General features: G+C 51.4%; 1 protein-coding gene across 1 annotated transcript in view; it reads right to left on the reverse strand.

Annotated features, from left to right (window-relative positions):
• Window positions 1-4533: 4533 nt before the first annotated feature.
• JPH3 (junctophilin 3) overlaps window positions 4534-18402 on the reverse strand; it is a 56502-nt gene continuing 42633 nt past the window's right edge. The window contains 2 exon segments of the mRNA XM_005235468.4: window positions 4534-4705; window positions 16172-17091. Coding sequence (XP_005235525.1) covers window positions 4625-4705; window positions 16172-17091 — 1001 coding nt within the window. The 3' untranslated portion in view covers window positions 4534-4624.

The raw sequence follows: 18402 nt of genomic DNA on the forward strand, positions 1-18402 counted from the left end.
GGCAGCTGCTCTTACGGAGGAGGTAAGGGGCTGCCTGTGGGTGTTCTTAGCGCATTAAAACAAGCAAGTCTGCGAGAGAGTGTGAGCCTTGCTAGACTGTTAGTGCTGCTAGTGGTCTGCACATTGGGGATAAAAGGAAATAGGCAGATGATAAGGATTGTGAGTCTGCTAGGTAGCAGTGTAGTTGAGCGTATAACACCTGTGCACGAATGTGAGTCTCTCTGAAGTTTTTTTTTTTTTCCATAGATACCTCCAGATGGGGAATGTGCAGCCCATCATAGCATTTCTAAGCCACCCATCCAACAAAAACATTTGGGCAACACTCGACGTGTCTCAACATCTAGAAAGTTTCTTTTAACATTATAGAGCATGACCTCTGAGATGCCTTGAGTGAAGGGACAGAGCTCACCATGTACCCGAGCTACATATTCAGACCTTTGGGCACTGATTAGTAGCCAGGGGGGTTCACTGCCTGTTGAAGCTCCTTCGCTTGGCATGGTAATCAGGTGATTACGCATACCCTGGAAAAACAGGTTGAGGGTCCTGCTGCAGCTAAGCGCCTGTGGGTTAATATTAGTTGAAACAGACCACTAAAAGGAACTCAAGAGCTTGAAATGCCTCTGATGGTAGCATAGAGCTGGTGGATCTGTTCTTCAGAGTCATGTTACCTAGTGCTTGCTGTGCTCAGGGCTGTCTTCAGCAATGGGTCAAGCCTTGGGCTCGGTGCAGAGCTGGTCAAGGAGCCTTGCTGTGAAGGTCAGTGACTGGCACATGACTGATGCAGTTCATTTAGGGGCGGCGTGAGGAGCTGACCGGTTTCCCTACACCAGGAAAACATGCCACCATGTGGAGAGTCTGCAAGGCCCATCTTCTGTGCAAACAATTTACCCGTGTGCAGCACAGGCAGGAGATCCAGTCCAGCCTCTCTCTGTTCTGCTTTAGCACAAATCTCTGGAGCCAACCTCGCCCTATGACAGTTTTCAAAAATTCCTACTTTTCCATCTTCCCTTAACTTGCCAAAGCCTGTCAGGATATGTAATTAGTCCTTGAGTTTCAATTAAGACCTTTCTCATCAATATGACATTATTTTTCCTCTTGCCCCTCCCCTTCTGTTGCAGTCTGGATTTTTTTTTTTTTTTTTTTTTTTTTTTTTTTTGCCAGCAGTACTTCGTAACTCCACACAAGGTAAATAGATGCTGCAACAGCTCAGTATCTTGAAAAGATTGGGCCCTGGAGAGTCCCAGCACACTCGGAGAATCTAGGTCTCGGGTACAAGCAAACCAGACGCCAGATGGGCTGGTGAGAAGCTGACGTGGTACGAGCAGGCGGAGGATTTTTGTATTCCTTCCTTCTCTTCTTTCCCAAAGGTGTGGTGTCAAACCAGCCCATTGCTCACACAGGTGGGGTCTGGCCGGAGGACCTGGCTGTCCCTGGGGAGGGACTGGTGCCCTCTTCCCCATGGCTTTACTGCGATGGCAGGAGGTGGGCTAGTTCCTTGAGCCCCAGCCCCTCCTCGTGTTTCAGGTGCTGCGTGTTCCACTGTAGGAACATAAAAATACCCTCGCAGCCTAAAAAAAAAAGATATAAACCTTCAGCTGTTCATATGCATCTGTCAGTGTGGACATAAAACAGTAGGTATGGACAATTTACATAGATTTATATGCCACGATGATAGACATTTTCATGTGCCTTAGGTAGATAAGCACAAATCCAGGGCTCGTAGGACAGGGAAATACAGTGAATTACCTCTCTCTCTGGGCTACTTCTCAAGAATATTTCTGGCCTTGGGCAAATGTGAAAAGCCCAGAACTAAGACAAATTGCTCAGCTCCCCATGATTAATAAAGGAATCATTATTTTTAAACACGTGGTTTGGGACCCAATTAATATTAGTCTTTGGCTATCTTTCATACTGAACGAACCTCAGCTTGACTGAGGTTTTACGCCGTGGAACGAAGCGATGAAAAATTCGAGTTGCATTTGAATTTGCACATAACTGCTGGTACATGGGCAAGAGCAGGAATAAGCAGTCAGTTGCCAGTGTGAAAAAGCTAGTCATGAAATCGCTAGTACTTATTTGATTGATAATGAGGCCTTTTTGTGCTGTTTATATATATCTAAATATCATACTGTGTTTGCGTAACTGTTTAACCTGCTCCTGGAGGGACCTTTGCGTCATGCACTTGAATGTGTAAAAAAAAAAAAAAAAAAAAAGAAAAAAAAAAAGTCCTCAAGAGCCTTTAGAAAAGGTTGCAACCAGAATTAGAAAACATGTGGATGAGGTTCCTAGGGCTGCAATCACACTGCAATCACAACATGTTGTTACTTGGTTTGTTTCGGGTACGCAGCAGTCATTCAAGAGTAAAAAAGATGACTAAGGACCCAAAGGGAAAAACAAAAAAATCCCACAAACAAACAAAAAAGAGTTATGAAGATGATGGACAGTTAACTGTGGAACATGAAATAAAAAAGTTACTGGGGTCTGCTGCCTTCAGTTATCATTTACCCTGTCCACCCATTGCCCTCTGCCTGAAAAGGGAAAGGAAGAAAAAGAGGAAGAAAAACTGCGACAGGAGGGAATAAGACCATGTAAGGAAAAGAACTGAATTTAACTGGCACATGCTCTAATCCTTAGTTTATTTCTGGTTAAAAATATAGCAATCCAGTGCAGTGTAATAAGAAATCTGCTGAAAAGGTAGCAGAGAAACAGCTAAAACCGAAGCAAAGCAAAGCTTAGTCCACAAGTCAGGGCTGTACCCAACCACTCCGTATGTGAAATGTCGAGAAGGATCCGCCCCCCCCCCCCCCCCCCCCAGTATATCTGTATAAGGGTTTCATCCCACCCTCGGGTTGCTGCCACACTCGCACCCCTTCTCCTGTGAACAGAGCTGCAGTGGGTAGAACTGAGGGTGGCATTTGGTCCCTAGATGTACCAAATCCCAAACCAGCTGTTTGAACCATACTTGGTGATGGTGGATCACCGGCAAAGCCGATCTCCGTGGTGGGGAAGGGAGGAAACAGTACAGTCATTTTTGAAAAGCCGAGGGGACATCAGCCATTTCCAAGTAATTGAGCCAAGACCAGACTCTTGTGATTGGGACCATAACAGCTCAGAACAGGGATACGGCATCTTTAATGAGTATGCATATTATCAGTGGGGACAGGGGAGGGGAGAAAATCAAGGCAGGCATATTACAAAGATGGTATAAACGAACAAATTAAGTGACATAGAAAAAAAAAAGAATACATCCTTAAAGGCTGCCATTGCCAATGATGTTTGGTTTTTTGTTTTTCTTCTTTTTTTTCTTTTTTTTTTCTTTTTTTTTCCCTTTTTTTTCTTTTTTTTTTTTTTTCTTTTTTTTTTTTTTACAGGGACATGTTGGAAGCTGGAATATACATCCTGCATTACAAAGTGCAAAATACTACATGCTCAGAGCCCAAGCATGATGTCTGAAACAGTCCACAGCAAGATGTAAGAGACAAACCCACCACCCTCTCCCTCCTCTCAGGGACATGCTCCAGTTCTCCTCCCCGGATGCCTTTGAAAAACAATTTCATCTTATTTTGCTTTATTGTTATCTTAAGTGGATCAGAATCGAGCCCTCTCTCCCCAGTCCTTTCCCACCAGTCTGCTCCCCGGCATCTCTTTGCACGCAGGTGTTTGGGATGGGATGCTCAAATAACGCTGCTCCTCACGTGTCGGCGAGCACGGCATGATGACCAGCAGCCGCTCAGTTTGTGTTGCTGAAGGTGCCTGCAAGGTTTTTGGGGAATCTAGACACGTGTTTTTCACCAGGAGAAATTGGCTGGGTATCAGAAGTAGCACTGGGTAGTTTTCCAGCCTTGCCATGAGGGGAGCAGCCTGGGGAGAAGGAGTGAAGGCAGGAGGGTGGTGGGGCTGCTGCTCACACCTTGTGTTCCCTATTCCCCCCCTGCCCCTAGAAATTTAGCAAAATACCAATTGCTGCTTTGTTTTAAAAACAAATAACAAAATGGGGCCCGTTGCCCTCCTCCCATCTTTCACATCTAGACAGGGTTCGTGCCTTCCCCACGCTCCTCCTCCTTACAGCAGTGTTTCTCCATTTGTGAAGGGAGCAGGAAGAAAAGCCTGATTTTGCTTTTCTCTTGCATTTACTTTACCATTAAAGCTGTTGTGGATTTCCCTGGGAAACTCAGCCTGGAGCATCCCAAGACCCGTACATACTTCAAACAAAATCTCGCCATGGTCCCCTCATCTAGTCTCCATTTTGGGGTTCATTACTGTTGTTATGAATACATTTTTTGGGGGGTGAGGGGAAGGGAAATGAGGTTTTATTTTGTTGGGATTCCTTCTCATCCTTTCCAGTGTTGGGGGGGCAGAGTGTTGATAGCATTTTGCCATGCCACACAGCATAGTGTTATACAAGCAAAGAATTCTGGCTAAAATCCAAAAAACATTACCCAGGAAAAAAGGCAAACTGTGAGTGAGACTCGATCGTTTGTTGTTCTTCTGTGAAAAGACTTGGAAATTGTCATAGGACAGTTCGAGTTATGATTTTTCCCTTTTTGTTGTTGTTGTTTGGGTTTTTTTTTTTCCCCTCATTCATACATGTAACTGTTATTTTTGCAAACAAGACAGTCTTGAATTAGATGAAAAAGTTAATAAACAAAATGGCGACTCCAATATTTAGTAAGATCACCATGACTACCAGGATGGGAGCTGAGCCCTGGAAGAGAAAGAGAAGGAGAGGAGTTAGAAGGCAGGTTGAAGCTGTGGCTGAGGTTGCTCTGTGTCTGGGGTTGGGAGCTGCCCTGGGTCCAGGATCCTGCAGGGCAGGCAGGTCTGCAGGTGAGCAGACCCCAAACAGCTGTTTTACACCCTCCAGCCAACGATCCCGAAGCGCTTGGTGACCCTGGCTGAAGTTTTGCAGGCTGCTGCCTTAGCGAGGCAGGCGTGGATAAAGATCTCCCCGAGAGGTGAGCGACCAGCAGAAGCAGGGACTAAACCCAGATCTTTTGCTCCTGTCCCTGAGACAGTAAACAGGTCACACCGCTGGCTCATCTAAGCACAGTGTCCTCCTAAGGCAGCCCTCTGACTCTGCAAAGGCTGACAAAATCCCTCTCCCTTTTCACCAACAGAAGTCAATCAGGCTCTGCTGGGAGCCCCTTTGCTCCCCCCTGCCACTGACCCATAGCCCAAGGCATTCTTGGGGCTTGCAGCACCCCTGGTAGCACTGTCCCTCTCACGCCTCAGTGACAGCACAGCTGCTGGACTCCGGCTTTTCTGAGCTGCTTACTTTCCATCCGTTTGCCTCAATAGACGCGTATACCTGCAAGTCTTGGGGCAGGCTGTTTACTGTTGTGCATCAGCACAAACAGCATCCAGGTCCCCAGGTGAGCTCCGGACCCAGTGTCTGCCACGCCAACACCTGGATGCACACCCACCAGACCCGTCAATTAAGACAGCGGTTGCTTATGGACTCCTCCAGGTCACACACATAGGAAATCTGGCCATAAAAAAATAACTAAAATTGGCTGCTTACCCGGGGTGGTCAATGAAAAGGGGAAAAAAACCCCCAAAACTATATTGGATCATACAGTTGTTTGGGGGAATCTTGAAAACACATTTCCCAATAAACATTCCTTGTACAGGTATCCTGATAATGGCAAAAGTCAGGTCAGCATATGGTGGTCTATGTTAAGGCACCATTTTTGGGAGAGCTCTGAGAACCCTTCCTGAGGTTCATGCGGACCAAATTAAGCTCCTGGGGACTATGTGGAAACCATTGCAGCAACCTGCATCGCAGCTGGCCCGTGGCCAGACACCCCCCGCAAGGTTGCAGGGCGCCCCGGGAGCATCAGTGGCTTTCCACGGAGCATAAAGGCAGCCCAGAGAGCTTGTGGGGGACCGGGTGAGGATGTGGCTGTTGGACCCCCACAGCATCCCAGGAATGACAGGAAGAGACCGCTCAGCGTCGGGACTGCAGGCAGCCCTCCCGTGCATCTTTCTGCAGAACACCAGTCAGAAAACCATCCACCCTGTCACCTCGTCCCTGCCATAAAACATTCGCTGTCCTAAAGTGTTAACGTGGCTTGCTTCAGGGTGAGCAAGCGTGTGTGCAGGTAGGTGGTAGCTATTTCTCGGAGTAGCTGGTATCCTTGTCTATTCTTGCTGCAATGGAGCTGTGCCAGCTTTCCTTGCCTGGAATGATATAAATGCTTTTCTCTGTGCTCCTGTCCTCCTAACAAATCTCCAGTGGCTGTGGGGTTGGCATGGGGCAGGGGTGGCTGCCCTTTCTGAGCAAGTCCTTGTACCACTCTGCAGAGCTGCTGGGTAAAAAAAAAAAAAAAAAAAAAAAAAAAAAAGGCAAAAAAAAAATAATATAGCTCCTTGCTGGCCAGAGATCGTTTCTCTTCTAAGCAGGCTGATTCAGTTCGCATTTGGGAGTGGGTGGGAGTGGGGATGCTGGAGCTTGCTGGAAAGGCATATTTGTAGCTTAGCAACAGGGTCAAAGGAAGCCAACCAAATGGAGGGATTGCGGAGAGCCTCTCCTGGCAGCCAGGTATCCACGCCTGACTGCTTCCAGCAAATCTCTCCGCCTGCACCACGCAAAGCCTTTCAAAGGCAGAAACCACCCCCCTGTTGCCGCTCCCCCCTACCCAAGCCTTGCTGCTGCCAAGCGCTGCGATGCCGTGTGTTATTTACATTTGGGGGGTTTAGCTTCATTTCAAAAGATTATTGGGTTTTACGATTTTTGAGCTCGTGTTAATATAATAACAGATTGCAAGTGATTATCACTGTCATTGTTTCTGTTGGCAGGGCACCACAGAGACACAAATGCCTTTGGTTCCCTCCACCTCGCAGCCAGGGAAGGACTTAATTGCTCTCTCCACTTGCATTAGCCTTGGTCCACTCACCATTTGATTTCCCCTGCCAAAGAAGCAGCAACCATTTCTGCCCCTGCTCTGCTCGGGCTACCGTCTCGTTTCAATACCACGAAGGAAGCAAAGTCGTATATAACCTGATGTGACTCGGGATAATCTGGAGGCTGCTTCCTCCTCCCTGACGAAGAGCAGGACTGGCTGCCCCTTGGTTCTCTGCTGTTTGAGTTTTACCCGCTCCCCCAAACCGGACACTTGGGGATGGACCCGTTGGACTGACCGAGATCACAACCCTTTGTTGTGTTGCTCTGAACTTGTGTTCAGAGGATGCTGATGGGATGGTGTCCCGGGAGGAAGCGCGCCCTTCGTTTCTATACCAGTACATCAAAGTCACGCCTTCCATCTAGAAAAGCGGGAGGAGGCCACACGCACGTACCTGCTGGCACAGCAGCAACTGGATTCCCGTGCACGAATGTTTTGCTCAGCTCCCTGGCTCAGTCTATTTGCATCTTGCATCCTCTGTTCTGTGCAGAGGCAGGAGAAAACGCTTGCCTTGCCTGCGTATGCGGGGCCTTCTGCATTTGCCAGCAACAGCATCCCAGAAATAGGATGACCAGGGAGGGGAGGGGTCTCTGCACACTGTACGGCTCAAATCTGAAAGTCTGGCAACCTACATATTCTGCTTTCTTTTTGCAGTTCCCTCTTTTCAACACCCTCTTCCTTGTGCCGACCCCGCCAAGGGCTCTCCGTCAGCACTCGCAGGTAGGGCTGCTCTCCCCGGTGAGATGCTGGTGTATCTTGGCAGGGGCTGGAGTCCTGCCTGTGGCAGCTGGTGGATAAGCAGCTTTGCGACTCTGAAGCTTCTGTTTTAGCTCCAATTACGAATCCTGCTGCATTTCTAAATGCTTATGTCTGGCTTATTTCTAACTTGTAAGGTCTTTGTGCCTTAACCTCCGCTCAGGGGAAACGCTTGCCCTTCTCCCCTTTGATGGCAAGGATGTCCTGGGATATGTGTCATCTGCTTCTAAGAAATGATTCCTGCTCAGTGCCCAAGCAGAAGATGAATCACTTCTGGGTTTGTGCTTCGGAAGAGATGTTTTGCTGATCCCAGCCTGGCAATAGGTCAGTGAACTCCCTTTTGCTGCAGCTACTGCCAGCGTTATTAGAACTAGCAGCTTTTGCGACTCTTCACGCCACATGCTAGCCCTCTAACACGGGCCACCCACATTTAGGAAGAAGAGACAGGACCCCTGATTTGCAACTTTGCATGTTGCTTTAGTAGTCCGGTGGGGCTTTATGACACCTCTGGCCCCCTTGAGACTTAGGAAAGCCCAAACAAACCCCCCAGGCCAGATGTATCGCAGGCTCTGGGGTGCTGGAAAGACAGGAGTTGACCGATTTTCTGAGCCTTGGGGTTTGTGTGTCAAAGCCAGCAAGCAGCCTGCAAATCTCTTCCTTTTTATCTCTTCTTTTTAAAAGCTACAACACTCTCTTTAGCCCTGAAATAGTAGTGCTCAAGCAGGCCATCAGGAACTGCAGAGATTTGTTTAAACTACCCTGCCTGCCATTCAGGAGCCGGGGCTCTGCTGTGAAATGCTGTGCTGCCTCCCAGCGCAGTGCCCGCAAGTCCAGAACCTGCTTTACTGGGAAGCAGACGCCAGTTGGCAGCGTCCTCTCACCCAATTTTAGCTGTCTAAACGTTAGACATCTAGTCTGCGCTAACCATCTAGGCTGTCTGTAGACCAAGTGACGTGAGATGAATTCCACCCAGAATGGTTACCAGCCTGGCTCCAGGAAAGGAAAAATTAAATCAAGCTCTGGTGTGCCTAAGCATCATCCGGCATACTGGCTGATGGCAAATCTCATCAGCAAAACAAGGCAGCTCTGGGGCTGGGATTTCTTGTTTTTATTTTTTATAATAAGGTCCCTGGACTCCTTCATAGGAGGAGGAAAACATCTGCCAAGGACAGGCAACATACGCCAGTATCGGCTGCGTTGAAACGGTCCTACTGTATCGATGGGGATGGTCTCCAAGGACTTTTACAATTTCCTCCGAAGTCTAGAGAGCTGCAACACAGACCCAAACCCACGGAAACACTAAAATGTAAATAAACCCCTGTTATGGCACAGGGGTGGTAACAGTAATTGTAGCTGTAGAAGTTAGGAGTGAAGGTTTCCTCCAGTCTGTGGTTTTGGGCACGCTGCAGCTCTGATGGTAGCTGTGGCTGAGCACCACCATTTCTGTCCCCTCTGTTTTGTTTGGCTTTATCCTTTAACTGTTGTGTAGCAACTCAGGAGTCTTACTGGGAATACAAGGGACAGCTGGTTTACAAATACAATTGTGGCATAATTAATTTAAGCATTAACAATCCATTATTATCTGTTATCGCAGGGTACAAGCTCTGTCTCCCTGCCATGGAAACCATAGTGCAGGTTACCTAGGAATCCCTCTGGGATCTATTAAGTGTAATTACTAAAGGACTTGGATCAGCAAAAAATATATGTGCATTGTTTTCCAGCCTCAGCACTGCGGAAAGTGCTGAAAACTTAGCAGCTCCGTGACATTTGTGCTGAATTGTCACATAATTGCCAGGAACAGGCTGCTGTGAAACGGTTAAGGAGCATTTAGCAAAAGAAACATAAGGGATTCACTTTGCTTTCTCCAGCGTATTACAGCATCTCCCGTGACTCGAGGAAGGCAGCCCAGGAGATGCTGAATGAGCCCGTGCAAGGGGAACAGGCACTTGATACCAGTGTGCAGCTGAGTCGGGTGGTACGGGGAAACCTGCTCCTGCAGAGAAAGGTGGCTAAAGTGAACACAAGGATTTATCCCGAGATGGTGTCTCTTCATGAACTGTTTTGTCACCCCTGGTTCAGCCCTCCCATTACAGGTGCCTGCGCCGCCAGGAGCGAGCCGTGTGTTTGGAGCTGTATGTGTGGTTTTAAGATTTTTGGTTCTTGTGTGGTCAAAAGCTGGCATTTGACCTGACCCCAACTTTTTCCCAAGCTAGTATAAGATGTGGAGCTGGGCTCAAAACCCTAAAATGAATCCGGGATGACAGAGGCATAGTCAGCAGGGTGCTCTCTTCAGGTACATCGAAGGGCCCCCCTGAGATTAAAAGGGTTTTTAAAGGACCCTGTCAAGTTAAACATCACATTTCTCTCTGAACATTATTTACCTTGTGTTGTTACAAGTAATGCCTGCGATGTCTGTACATGAAAGAAATTAGAGGAAGAACAGTTTCCGATTATGATTTGTCTTAAAAAGAGACACCCTGGCACCCTTCTTTGCGCATGTGACAGCCCTGCCCACGCAGGCTGCAGTGGTGGCGATGCTCAGACCTGGCTCATCTCTGGAGGTGTGATGGCACGTGGGTGTCTGCAGGACTGATCTTCCTCCTTGCTCCCGTGTAATTACAGCTTATACTTGTAGGGAGGTGTGGATGTGCCGCGGCCATTTGGGATTGGGGTTTGAACCTGTTTGAGACGAGAGAAATAAGGAAAACCCAGACGCGCCTGTGTTAGGAGACCTGCTGAAGGCTCCCAATGGGAAAAAAAATAAACGGAAAAACCTGAAGCAGGAAGACTGAGAGGACCACAGGGATAAGCCACAGGGTTTAGTCCCAAGGAGGCGAACCACAGAAAGGTCCCCTGGCCCCTTTCCCAGCAGACTGGTCCAGAGGTAGACAGACGGGAGCGACTCCACGCACAGCATCATGCCTGGTCTGAGATGCAGGGAAGATGCACAATTCCAACAGCGGGTGCCCGTTCAGGGCAGGGGCAAGAGCCAGCAGTTATTTTTCTCTCATTTTACACTCTTCAGGGCTCGAGATGCTTAACTTTTCTGAAGGAAAACACTCCACCTCAAGGTCAATCCCTTCAAGAATAACCCCACAGCTGCTGGAGAAGGGAGCATCCATCGCCCACATCGGCAGGATGGTGCCGTTCCTGGGGCGTGTGGCTGTGCTGCAGCCCCCTCCCTTGCTCCGCAGAAGCCTGGGCTGAGCCCCTGCCCGGGCACCCTCCCTCGCAGGGCTCCGGCTGCCTGGCACTCCGGCACAGCCCGGCACTGCCTGCAGATTGGCTGCCTCCTCCTCACTTTCCCCAGCGACAGCGAAACCTGCTCAGAATATCTTGATGGCAAATACGCCCCTCGCGCAGCGAGAGAGCGAGGAAGATGCTGCGGCGGCTGGAATCCCTGCCTGGCTCCCCGGCGGGTACCGGCAGGCAGTAATGGGGTCCCTCTGCCATCCCGAACCCGGCAGTTAGGGATCCCAACCATCTCCATTTGCTGCAGCTGGTCCCCCCGGTTGGTTTGCTGTTAAGAGGCAGTACCGTTAGAAAACAGCTGAGGCCACTGAGATTTTATGCAACAGCATGTGACAATGGAAGGAAATGTCAGGGGTGGCTGGGCTGGGGTTTTTTTGGCTGCTGCCCTGCTGTCAGGCTATCTCAATGAGAAGAGACAGGGGGATTTTAAAGGGCTAAGTCTTAAGCCTACTCACATCTCCAGGGTGCCTTTAGTGAGACCACGACGTGTCCCTAGAAGTCTTCATCTGAATGTCTGTGATCGCTCCTGCTAAATGAGGACAGGCAGATGAATCAGGCTCTGTTCATGCCTGAGCACTGGCCCTTCTCACAGGCACGCTGAGGACCTCTGTGCCTAAGACACTTCTTTTCCTTTTTAGAAGCTGCAGATGTTCAGCACCTGCAGAAAAGGAGATGTATTCCTTTTTTTCCCCCCAACCCTAAAAGTGTGGTGTTTTCTGCTGATGGATAAAAGGCTTGCCGGCACTTTAGAAAGCCTCTTTCCTTTCCAGCATCTCAACAATTCCTTTTTTCCTTTCCTATTTTAGATCTTCTCAAAGGCTCAGGCACCTTGAGCTTTGTGCTTCATGGGCCTTTAAGGCCAGAAAGGATGGTGACGTCCATGTAAGTCCCTTAATCCGACAACACTGACACCGGTCCTGGCACGTTGGTTTCCGCCTTCATCCGCCCGAACGATGACAACTGATGTGAGTTTGTTCTGTGCACGCCGGGGTCAGCGCACACAGGGACACAGAACGATCAGGTGGCTTTAAATGCAATTTTCAAGGGTTTGTATGACTGCACCGCTGGCTTGATGACCCCAAAACCCCAAAGTCCCCTGATAGTGAACACAAAGCAGTGCTGAATTTCATCAATGTTATTGAGTGGTGGCCTCAAGAAATGACCTTTATATAGAAGCAATTTTCAATTACCGATGTGCAGCCCCAACGAAGCGGGGTTCTGGGAGCTTCTTTTTAAGGGACTGGTGAAAAATGACTGGGAACGAAGTTCCTGTAGCTCATATAGCAACCTATGTGCCTGACTCCTTTACAGAGGTCTGCATTCCCACCTGGGGACGCATTGCAAAAGGTTGGATGCCAAGGCACCCCACAGCCCCGAGCTGGTCCAGCCTTGTTTCTAAGATAGAGATCAAAATCAGCGATAGTTTTAAGACTGCATTTTTGCAAGACCTGCACCCCCACCCCATTCCTGCGAGCACTGCCAGAGGTGTGCTTGCTCTCGAAGCTGATGCTGGCACTCCGACACAGAGCCAACCCATCGGGCTCATCGATGCCGTGTGTAGAGCTGGGTTATGGCAGATTATTTTTAAAACAAGATAACCTGTGTGGGTGACCTCAGTTCTGCGCAGGGATACTCCAGGTAGGGCAAAAATAGCCCTACTCAGCTAAAAGCATCCTTCCCGTTCATTGGCAGGCACCTTTCTGAAAGAGCCCAGCTGTCTGGGAGATGAGAAATGCCCTTTTCAGTGAGCAGCTTCACAGATGGCAGTGCTGTGGATCACAGGGAAGCAGGCTGTCATGCAAGCTGAAACGGCGTGGGCTCACACGCGTGCACGTACACGCGTGCGCACAGCCGGCCTCTCCCAGGAGCTGTGGTTTGCCTGTACGCTGGAGGCGAGCTGCTGGGAGTCCGAAGGGGAGGGGTATTTCAGGCTGGCATGAGAAATGGGGCTTTGGGGAAGTTGGGGAGCTTTAATTCTGTGTGAAAAGACCTGGAGCATGAGCAGGTTGCAGTGATTTTTGTTGCGGGACTGAGCGTGCAAGTGCCCCACGTCACTGAGCGTGCACAGAGAGAGGTGGGTGTGGGGACTGGGGAGTAGATCCCCCTTATCCTTCCCCTCCTCTTCCTCGGGGACCCCTCTGCGCTCACCGAAGTCTGAAATGCTTTGAGATACTTGATGGCAGATGCAGGCACAGTCCTGGCGTTAGGCAGGAGGTTGGAACACAAATCACCAAACCTCCCATTCCTCTCCTACACCTGCTTCCCCTGCTCCTGTCCGACCACCCCTCTCCCTGCCAGGCCACTGGAACAAAACCCTGCCAGCACAGTGCAATTCTTGCTAGAACAAATTGTTGCTGGCATTGTAGGTTATTTAAATCCACATATTATCTCTTCCTCTGTATTGCATTAGCTTCCTCCCAAACCTTCACCATCTGTTCCACCCTCGGTTATGAATGTGAGAAAACTGAACATGCTGCTTCACAGCTACAGCACTTAAAAAGTATGATGTGCATCCTAATGGCTTTTCTGTGTGCCTTTACATGCAGGCTGTGCCCCTTTGTTAGTGCCCGGGATTCACTCCTATAGCCATTGCCGTTATGTTGCATTAGCTGCTATTTACCTCCAGCGCTGCGGCTCAAGCCCTCCTCCCCGGGCATGATGGCTCTGGCATGTGGGCTGGGGTCTGCCTGTGAGGCGGGAGCCTTTGCAGCACGTCTGACTTGGGCTGGCTGGGCACAGACACCAGGACTGCTTGTGCCAGCCATCCCCCTGAGGAACACGTGGCTCGCAGCGAGAAGAAACGCTGGTTTCGTTCCCCCGTGGGGACCCGCGCCTCTCCCAGCTCCCTGCCGCTGTGGGAGGTCACGTTATCAACGGTGCTGGACAATCTGCCAGTACCAGGACTTCAGCAGGGTTGATGTCCATGCAATTACTGCTGCTGCCTTCCCCTCTGAAAGCTTGTCAGGCTCCTAGTGCTGCCTGCCATTGCTGTAGCGCTTCACAGGCGCCTACGCTAGCAGGTGAGGACAGCCCGGTCCGGCCTGGGCACCCGCCGCCTGCTCAGTGCTGTGTGCTCAGGGCTGCCTTCGCTTGGTGCTCTTTTTTCATCCGGACTGGCAAGATGTGTCCTACAGTGCCGTCCACCAGCAAACACCCTGCGTTCAGCTCTTCTTAAATGCTGTGTGGGTGCTTTCAAGCCTGTGCCGAAGCTTGCAAGATGAATAGGAAGCCAGAAAGCTACAGGGCTGGGGGTGGGGGTGGGGTGGGGTGAGTTATCTGCAGCCACAGCAGGGAAACTGTGGCAGATCTGTAGTTTAGTCCTTCCTGCATCCCGGCTGCCCTCGGGCTGCAGATGTCACCACTCCCTCCTCTCTCCCACCCCTTCGCTCCCATCCCTTGGCTGCAGGTGCCGACACCTTTGCTCTGCCTGCAGAGCCGTTGGCAGGCGGCTGGAGAAGCGGGGATGCTGTAGGTATGGCAACAGTAATCACCCATTATAAACCATGATGCCCAAACTTTCGGCGTGACTGACAAATGTAATTTCAGTTTCATGATCCCTGTCTCCCAAACAACCAGGCATCATCTTCTGCTACCCTGACAGGGGGATTTAGCTCCTTCCTTCTGCCAGAGCCTGAAATGCCACCAACTGAGCGTTACAGATTTTCCTTTCTCCTGTGGAGGTCTGGCCTGGGCTGTGGCACACCCAGCAGCATGGGACCCCTCCAGCCCTGCTCTGTGTTTGGCACTGACCCGACAAGAGGCAGTTTGGAGCGGTGTTGGTTTCCCCACTGCTCCCATCAGATACCTGTCGCCCCTCCCAGCAATGCCAAACCAACGGGGAGAACAGGTGGGGGAGCTGCTCTCAACGGTAAGTCTGGAAATCATCAAAAAACAGGGCTGGAAAGGGCCTGAAAAATCACACAGCTCAGCCTTCTCCCAAGGCTGGCTCAGCCCTGTCCATGTCACATCTGAGCTGCAGATGTCCAGCCGGGTCTTACACCACCTCCTCCTGCCCAGCCACCACGGCCTCCCCAGGCAAGTTACTGCAGCCCCCAACTCACAAGTAACGGCTACTGGCTAACCACTGCCTCTAATGCTTGAATTTAAGCCCATTAATTCTGTTCACTGAGAACAGATTATTCCCTTCTACTTTGCAGCGGCTCTTTTACGTGTTTGAAGATCGCTCCATCTCCTCTTCCCTAACCTGGACACCACCAGCTCTTCCCAGGAGCCAGTTGTTAACGCCCAACGTGTCTTTGCCTCTCCTGAAACCAGGAGCCCAGGACTGGATGTCTCACAAGGGGTTATCCTCCATGTCCCATAAGTTATGCTCCAGCTTAGAAAGTGTGCTCGTGCTCTTCAGAGTGAGCGTATAGACTGACGTTTGGCTGTAACCTGCTACACCACCCTGACCCGCAGAGCTCTAGTAGCCCACTACCCTTGCTTTCCCTGCCTAGGCACCTTTCCCAAATTGCATCCTCTTGACTGTGGTTTGCCAAGACCCTTTTGCACTGCATCCCCCCACTGAGCGGCTTGTACCCCCTCCTGGCTCAGCAGCACCCACGCACCAGAACACCTGAGCTGTACGCACCGTGCGGGTCAGCACCGGCAGCCCCGAGCAGTGGCCAGCGCAGGGATGCAACCTCTTTGCAATGTCCCCTGCACCGTGACCATGGAGTCCCTCATCCACCTGGGTCAGGCCTCCAGTGCGACATGGAGACAAGGCCACCGCTCCGGCAGGCAGTGCCATCGCACAGCGGCAGTGACGGGGAGCGGCGGCGGGCTGACGTGATGCTCAGCCACCGGCATTTAAGAACTGATGTGATGTTGCAACAGGGTCACGCTGCGCTCCTGGGCCGGCATGAAGTTCTGTCACCTAACCGAACTTCAGGGAAGCATCACCAACACCTCCCCTGCTCCTGCAGCTTTTCCACCAGGTGAGTGCTCAAAATCCCAGCGATAATGTATTTTTATCACTGGCCCCAGGGCTGGATTGTAAAACAAACTCAAACTTGTGGCTCGCATCCTCCAGTGCGAAACCTGCTGCTCCCACCAAGGCCGTGGAGAAACCCCCCCAGCGACTTCCCACACACGCTATCACGCAGCGTGGGAGAAAGGAGGAGGGGGGATTCAAGGCACAAAGCCACAATAATTCGGGGGTCAGCCCGGCAGAGGGACCTCCCCCCGCTCCGCTGCAGTACCACAACAGCTCTGCACCGGGTTTCTCGGCCAGATTTCAAGACGCAATTTCGCCTACTTACCGTACTGGATTTGAGCGCATCCCCATTGTCCTCTTCAGATTCTAGTGCAACAGGTAAAGATTTCTGTGGCGGGGAGAAGGTTAAGTCCCACCTTAGTAGCCGAGGTTCAGCTTTGTCCCCGAATCTCAGGTTTTCCAGTTTCTGCACCGTGGGCTCGGCAGAGGGAGCTGGCCTGAAATTCTCTTTGTTCTGGGACTTAGACCTCAGTCTCTGAACCCCGAAGCCCCGGTCTTCCCCACGGTGGTCATCAGCCATGCTCCTGCAGGGTCCCCCTTTGCTATAGTGTCTTTTTTGGGTGTGAATCTCTTGCATATAAGAATCCATCCTCATGAGGGGCTTCATCTCCATCTCGTAATTGCTCATCTTCTCCTCGTCTAGCTCAAGCAGCTTGGAGCTCCCTGAGCTGTGGTTGTGGGACCTGTGGTGGGAAGTCCATGAAACCGTGGCTGGGGAATCTGTCCACCTCTCTCTTTGCTTGTGGTTGGAGGCCGAATGTTTGTGTCCTCCACTCCGACCTCTGTAGTCTTCAGGGATGGAGGCGGACCCCAGCTGACCGCTGCGCAGCGTCCCGCTTCTCACACCGCGAGTCCCGCTGACCTTCTCTTCGCTCCAGCTGTTGGGTCGCAAGTAATCCCCACCGCGTCCCTCCAGCAACATCTGGATCTCCCCACCCCTCTCTTCGTCCACCGAGACCTGCCTGGAGAAGTGCGTGCTCTTGTTCCTGCAGGAAGGCCCCAGGGGCGGCGTGGAGGAGGGACTGGCGGGGAAGCTCTGCAGCGGGCTGTCATCGGGAGTCAGGTCGGACGGGGTGGTCCCTTTGCGGTACAGCTCGGGGCTCTCTTGTTGGAGGGGCGTCCCGGTGGAGAGGACCTCAATGTCATCGCTCGAGTTCTGGCGCTTCGGTCTCTGGCATTCGAGCCCTTTTTGTGTAGTCGTTAGAAGAGAGAGGGAGAGAGAAATGCAACAGGATTATTTCTATTCTGTGGGCACCCACCTGGTTTTTCATGTCAAAGAACAGGGCTGAGGGTGCCGGACAGCAGGGGAACCGCGGGGCAAGGTCAGGACGGCGGCAGCTTAGCACAATAAACAGAGCCGCGCGGTGTGAGCGGCTGCAGCCCGGCACGGGAGACGGTTTGGCATCAGCTACGGCATTGTCAGGACAGAGGCATCCCCCATGAAGGTTGTGTTCCTCCACTGCTGTTAACTCAAGGGCCACCACCCTTTTAGAGACAACCGGGCATCACTGTGGCTCTCCTTTCCAGCTGAGCCAAACAGGCTCCACAGTGGGTGTCCTCGTCAGGCACCCTGCCTGGGGCTCAGGGAACCGCCTGTGTGTGCTACCAGCAAAATGACTTGCAACAGTTTTGCAGCCCCAGCGATGTGGGGAAGCCACTTGGGATGCAGAGCTGCTGGGAGCCCTGCGCAGGCAGAGGAGCGGGCTCAAAAGCAGCCCGCATGGCTCCACGGCACCATGCCTGCGCTGAGCACGCTGCCACTCCCTGTGTTAAGGGGGTTATGTCCCTGTCCGTTGACTTTGTTTGGGGGGGATCCATCTGACCCCCCTTTCCCACCAGTTCCCAGTCTGCCAGCATGAGAGGGGCAACCTGCGGTGCAGCTGGTGGCAGCCCATGGCTCATGCCGTGCCCTGCGCTTGTGTGCCGGGCGCCGGGATCAGCCCGTGCCTGGCTTGCTGCCCAAGTCCCCACACCTCGCCCGGGACGGGCCGCGCATTGGCTGTGCAGTACGGACAGGGAATCCCATCCCAGAGTTTTCACAGGGAGATGGTCCCATCTGGACAGATGTGCAAGCCTCCCACTAAGGAAGCCCCCCCCCCCCACCATGTATCCCCCAGCTTTCCTGCCCCATACAGACACGGAGGGCGGGACGTTTGGGGAGCACGTGGGCAGCCGTGCCCCACATGTTCAGGCAGGAGCACACGTGTTCAGAGCTACGTGAGTGCAATAGACACCATCACCCTTATTTCGCTGTGCATTTCACTCCCCTTGAGCCCAGAGCACACCCCAGACACTGTCTCCCTAGGGACAGGGACTTCAGGAGCGGCTGAGTGTCTTCTGCTGGAGGTGACCAGCTGGTGAGAAACATGTCGCTTCTCCAGACAATTAGAAAAAACCCTGCAACTTATTAATCATTGATGAAACACCAGATTATTTCAAGGGGGTGCAAGCTAATAGTGGTTAATTCTCATTTTACCCTCTCAAGGCGTAGCTGTT

Source organism: Falco peregrinus, chromosome 14 (genome assembly GCF_023634155.1).
Source record: "Falco peregrinus isolate bFalPer1 chromosome 14, bFalPer1.pri, whole genome shotgun sequence".
NCBI classification, from domain to species: Eukaryota; Metazoa; Chordata; class Aves; order Falconiformes; family Falconidae; genus Falco; species Falco peregrinus.